This window comes from Miscanthus floridulus, chromosome 2 (genome assembly GCF_019320115.1).
Source record: "Miscanthus floridulus cultivar M001 chromosome 2, ASM1932011v1, whole genome shotgun sequence".
In the NCBI taxonomy this organism is placed as follows: Eukaryota; Viridiplantae; Streptophyta; class Magnoliopsida; order Poales; family Poaceae; genus Miscanthus; species Miscanthus floridulus.
This window is the reverse complement of record NC_089581.1, coordinates 129712194-129716774: the sequence shown is the minus strand read 5'-3', so window position 1 is coordinate 129716774 and position 4581 is coordinate 129712194. Positions and strand designations below refer to the sequence as shown.

The window sequence follows — 4581 nt, the reverse complement described above, 5'->3', positions numbered from 1 at the left end:
CCTGGGTAAGCCGCAGACTTAGGTAAGTGATAGTTGTTGCTATTTCTTAATGCATACAGAAATATTCCGCAAGCGCACGGATTTACCGTTGTAGCATTTCACCCGAAAGTATTCAGGGTATCGTTAATTTATATTTTCCCAAAGGAAGACATGGTGTAAAAGTATCTAGTAGAGACATGGACAAGATAACAAGACTGTATAATAGACCAAAGTTCATAGCAGGGTGAGCCAGGATAAAGATTGGGATAGTGTGACACACACAAGCCAATCTCAAGAATAAAAGAAAAAAAAGAATAAAGAATAAACGAATATCATAAACAGGAGCAGGCATATCCTAAAGTTGCTATGCTAAGATTAGCTGATGATCATACGAATACATGGTTGAGCGTGACGAGCAAGTGTAGAAGAAGATTTTCATTGAAGTTGGATTCAAAGACTACAAAATTATTTATATATTTATATATATAGCACATCTTTTACATATCGTATTATGTGGAATGCGCACCACAAGATCACATTAACAGAACATAGTTGCTCAGCTTTATTATTACAAATTGCAAATTCTCAAAGGCTCAAGTGTATAGTAAAAAGAACAGTTCATAAAACTGCAGCACCTTCACGGTGCGTCTTCAGTTTATTATTATGGAGGCCTTTGTTCACCAAGCATTCATGGATAGACCTCGATGACCGATAGAGCGCCAACAACAGGGAGAATTTTGTAGTCTTTGAACCCAGCTTCAATGAAAATCTTCTTCCACTCTTGTTCGTCGCGCTCAGCTCCATTGACCGACATAATATACAAATCAAACATAACCTGTGTCTCTAGATGCTTTATGTTTGGCTCCCCATATCCAACTACCATGTCCAGGATTATTATCTTCCCTCCTGCATCCCGTGGAGATATCGCTTGCCTGCATTTCTTCAATATCTTGACGCACTCGTCGTCACTCCAGTCATGTAAAGTTGTCTGGCATAGGTAATCATCAAATTAATCGATAGGTAATGAAGAAAAGGGACTTGGTGTTTGGGTTCAAAGATAGTTCTTATGATCCAAATAGGGCCTTATAATGTCAAAGCCCTTTACTTCTACTAGAGTTCGTTTGGCAATGCTAGAACGATTCCGATTTTATGCTAAAAAGATAGAATCACTGCTAAACACAGTTATTACATTGCCTTTCGTCTCAGAAACAGTTGAAACTATTCTTCTATTTTGCACTACACATGTGAAACGGTCCTAAACACTAGTTTTGGAGGATTCCGTTTTGGTGCTTGCTACACTCGGAGGTGGATCTATGCAGTATGTAAGGGGTGTGGACGCACCCACCGAAAAACAAAAAAGCAGTATGATTAAATTTTCACCATATACACACACCTATAAAAATGTATGCACTTACAAGGTAAGCGCACTTCCTCAAATTTCCTCTAGCTCCGCCCCTAGCTATACACTAGCGACCATATTTTTCTCAAATTATTATTTTTAAGTGTAACAAATAATAACAGATTGTATTTAAGTTTGTTCTTCGTCCACACAAATTTTGGAATTTTTCTGAAGCTTATTTTCATTTATATGTTTTTTATGTAAAAAGAACTTTGTGGGAATCAGAATCCAGGCTCATAATCAAACGGTTTTGTAAAGTGATTTCGATTCATCACACAAAACATTTTATGAGATAATCCACATCCGAAACGTTTCTAGAAAAATCTAGAGCCCAACAAAACACAACCTGAATTAACTTATAGAGTTGTCCTAAGTCAAACTATTTTAATCTTAATTAAATTTTATTAAAAACTAGCATTAGTATTTATGATACCAAATTAGTATTATTACTAATACATCATGAAATATATTTTCATAATAACATATATGTTTGGTATCATATATGTTATTATTCTTTGCTATAAAGTTAATCAAATTTAAGATAGTTTGACTTAAAGGTGATTTTAGGAATCAAGTTATTTTGGGTATTAGGAAGCATCTCATCCAAGATAAGAAAAAGGATAGTCAAAATTTTGAAGTTTGACATGGATCTCAAAATGCAAATACAACGAAAAATGGAGGGAGCAGTCAGCAGTGACGGATGTACCTTGAGGAAAACAGCGGTTGCAGGTGGAATACTCTCAAACATATTGCCTGCGACAAACTGCACGTTGCCATCAGATGGAGCACCAGCGACAACGTGCGGGAGGTCAAGCACGCTGCACTTGAGGTGCGGGAAGGCAGCGGCAATGATGGTGGTGGCACCACCATGCCCACCGGCGACGTCGACCAACGAGTCGATCCCACGAAACACCTCGCCGCACTCCCTGAGCACGATTGGCATCAGGAAGCGGCTGTCCTGGACCATGCCTTTGTGCAGTAAGGCGTTTACATCGTCAGCGTGTTGCCAGATCGTCGTGGTTGTCTGGCGGAACGCCAGGGCATAAAGGGACGGCTCGTTCTGCTCCTGCCGGAACCACGCGCACATGCCCAGGGTGTGCGGGGCGACAGCGATAGGGTGGAGCGCCAGGCTCACGAAGGAAGCCAAGGTCGCCGAGCTCACCTCGTCGCTGACGAGGAAGCGGGAGGCTGCCGTCAGCCTGTAGACAGCTTCGCCCGACGCATCGACGTTTGAATCGTCACCGCTGGTTGGTGGTGGCTGGACGCTGAAGGTGCCGAAGACGGTGAGCGCGCGCATGAGGCTGCGTAGGGCGCGAAGCTTATTTGGGTGGAGCGCAGTCTCAGTGAGGATCTGGGGGAGGGTGGCGCCGCCGCCGTGGTGGTGGATCGCGTCGGGGATGCGGAGGTCCAGCGCCACGGCGAGAGCCATCGATTTGGCGAAGCACAGGGACTGGTGCCAGAGCTCGACGTAAGCTTGGAGCAAGTCCTGGCTGCTCTCCTCCACGAGTGCCATCGCGTCCACGTATCTATGTCACGTATCTATACGCTGATGGCTGGCTAATTCTGGTTCTCGATTGCTAGCGCTAGGCAGTTTATATAGTGTTCTGCTTGATGAGGTGCTCTAAAAGTCTAAACATGTGTTGATTCTCTCATATATAAATAATAACTAGAGTGAGAGAGGGAGTGTGAGAACGAGAGAGTGAGCTGAGCTGGCTGTGGCCTCTAGTTTGGGTTCTCACGAAATGCACAGCTGGTACTGGCACTGGTAGAGAACCGAGCTTTACTTCCGGTGGGGAACCTCCTCTAGTCCCGCTTCCCCACCCGGGAGCAAGCATCCGGGACTAAAGGGGGGTCCTTTAGTCCCGGGTCAGAAACCGGGACTAAAGGAGGACCTTTAGTCCCGGTGGGTAACACCAACCGGGACTAAAGGTGCCTCCTGACATGCCACGATGGCCGGCACCTTTAGTCCCGGTTGGTAATACGAACCGGGACTAAAGGTTTTTTTTCTTTTCTTTTCATTTTTTGTTTTCTTTTCAAAATAGGTTTTCGAAGTCGTATTGTACGCTGCTAATTATACATTTATACGCGCGTATAGTATGTTTCGGTTCAAGCACAATAAACGTATTAAATCACACAATTCAAGCATAGAAATATATATATATATATATATATATATATATATATATATGCATGCATGCATCATATATATATTTACATGCATGCATGCATATGTGTATTTTACATTATATTATTTCATGTGCATATATTACAAAAGATTGCATTACAGTTGTTGTGACATAACAAGTTTCCTCTTATCCTCTAGCTTGGCTTCAATGGCAGTGTTGGGTCGAAGTAGAACTCGCCCTTGGAATCGATGACCTGCTCATTAAAAGACTAACAAAGTGACACCTCAGGGTTGTTGCATGGGATGGACTGGCGGACTCTCCGCCGTGGTCGAGTTTACATTGACACATGCAGATGGCATGACGGACCCTCCGTCACTAGCGACGGACTCTCTGCCAAACCAACAATGAGCAGTTTTGGTTCAATTTCTTGGACAAGTTGAAATTTAGTTTGAGATTAAGATGTATATGATGAGCAGTATAAGCAACATGTCATGATCGCGTCATGACAGCACCCATGAAAGATCCAACTGATTGAAGAATTTGTGCAAGTGCTTGAGAAGAAGAGCCTCATTGTGAGTCCGAAGATTTAAGACTCCAAGACCACCATATGAATTTATTTGACACACCATCTCCCAAGCTGTCTTTGGTGGGCTTTTAGCATTAATATCAGTTCCTCACCAAAAACAATGTCTCCTGAACTTATTAATTTGCTTAATCATTATTTTTGGGAGCCAAAAAGTACACATGTTGAAAGTAGGGAGACCACTAAAAACAGAATTGATTAACTCCATACACCCAACCTGATTAAGGAACAAAGAGGTGCAAACCAGCCTTCTCTCGCATCTTGAGTAAAAAGCTGAGTGAGACTAAGTGGCAGACCCAAATAAGTAAGAGGTAAAGAGCATTTGGCACAACCAAAAGTATTAGCCAGAACCAAGATCATTGATTGAGAAATATTAACTGGCACCATATCAAGAACACAGCAATGCTAGAAAATAATTTTCGGGAACAATATTAAATAGTGGAAATGAACAGTATCTAGCAAATAACCAAAGTACCAAAAATCAACTGTGACCA

At 42.3% G+C, this 4581-nt stretch overlaps 1 protein-coding gene across 1 annotated transcript; it reads right to left on the bottom strand.

Moving 5' to 3' along the window:
* Window positions 1-581: 581 nt before the first annotated feature.
* Window positions 582-2962, bottom strand: LOC136539660 (5-pentadecatrienyl resorcinol O-methyltransferase-like). The gene is made up of 2 exons (XM_066531622.1): window positions 2085-2962; window positions 582-967 (listed from the first exon to the last, which is right to left on the bottom strand). The coding sequence occupies exons 1-2, from the start codon at window positions 2889-2891 to the stop codon at window positions 668-670; spliced, it is 1107 nt and encodes a 368-aa protein (XP_066387719.1). The 5' UTR covers window positions 2892-2962; the 3' UTR covers window positions 582-667.
* Window positions 2963-4581: the final 1619 nt, after the last annotated feature.

Coding starts and splice junctions, on each gene's coding strand:
- LOC136539660 (XM_066531622.1), bottom strand. CDS start 2,891: ATGGCACTCGTGGAGGAGAGCAGCCAGGACTTGCTCCAAGCTTACGTC. Junction 968..2,084: donor CAACCGCTGTTTTCCTCAAG/GTACATCCGTCA, acceptor TACCTATGCCAG/ACAACTTTACATGACTGGAG.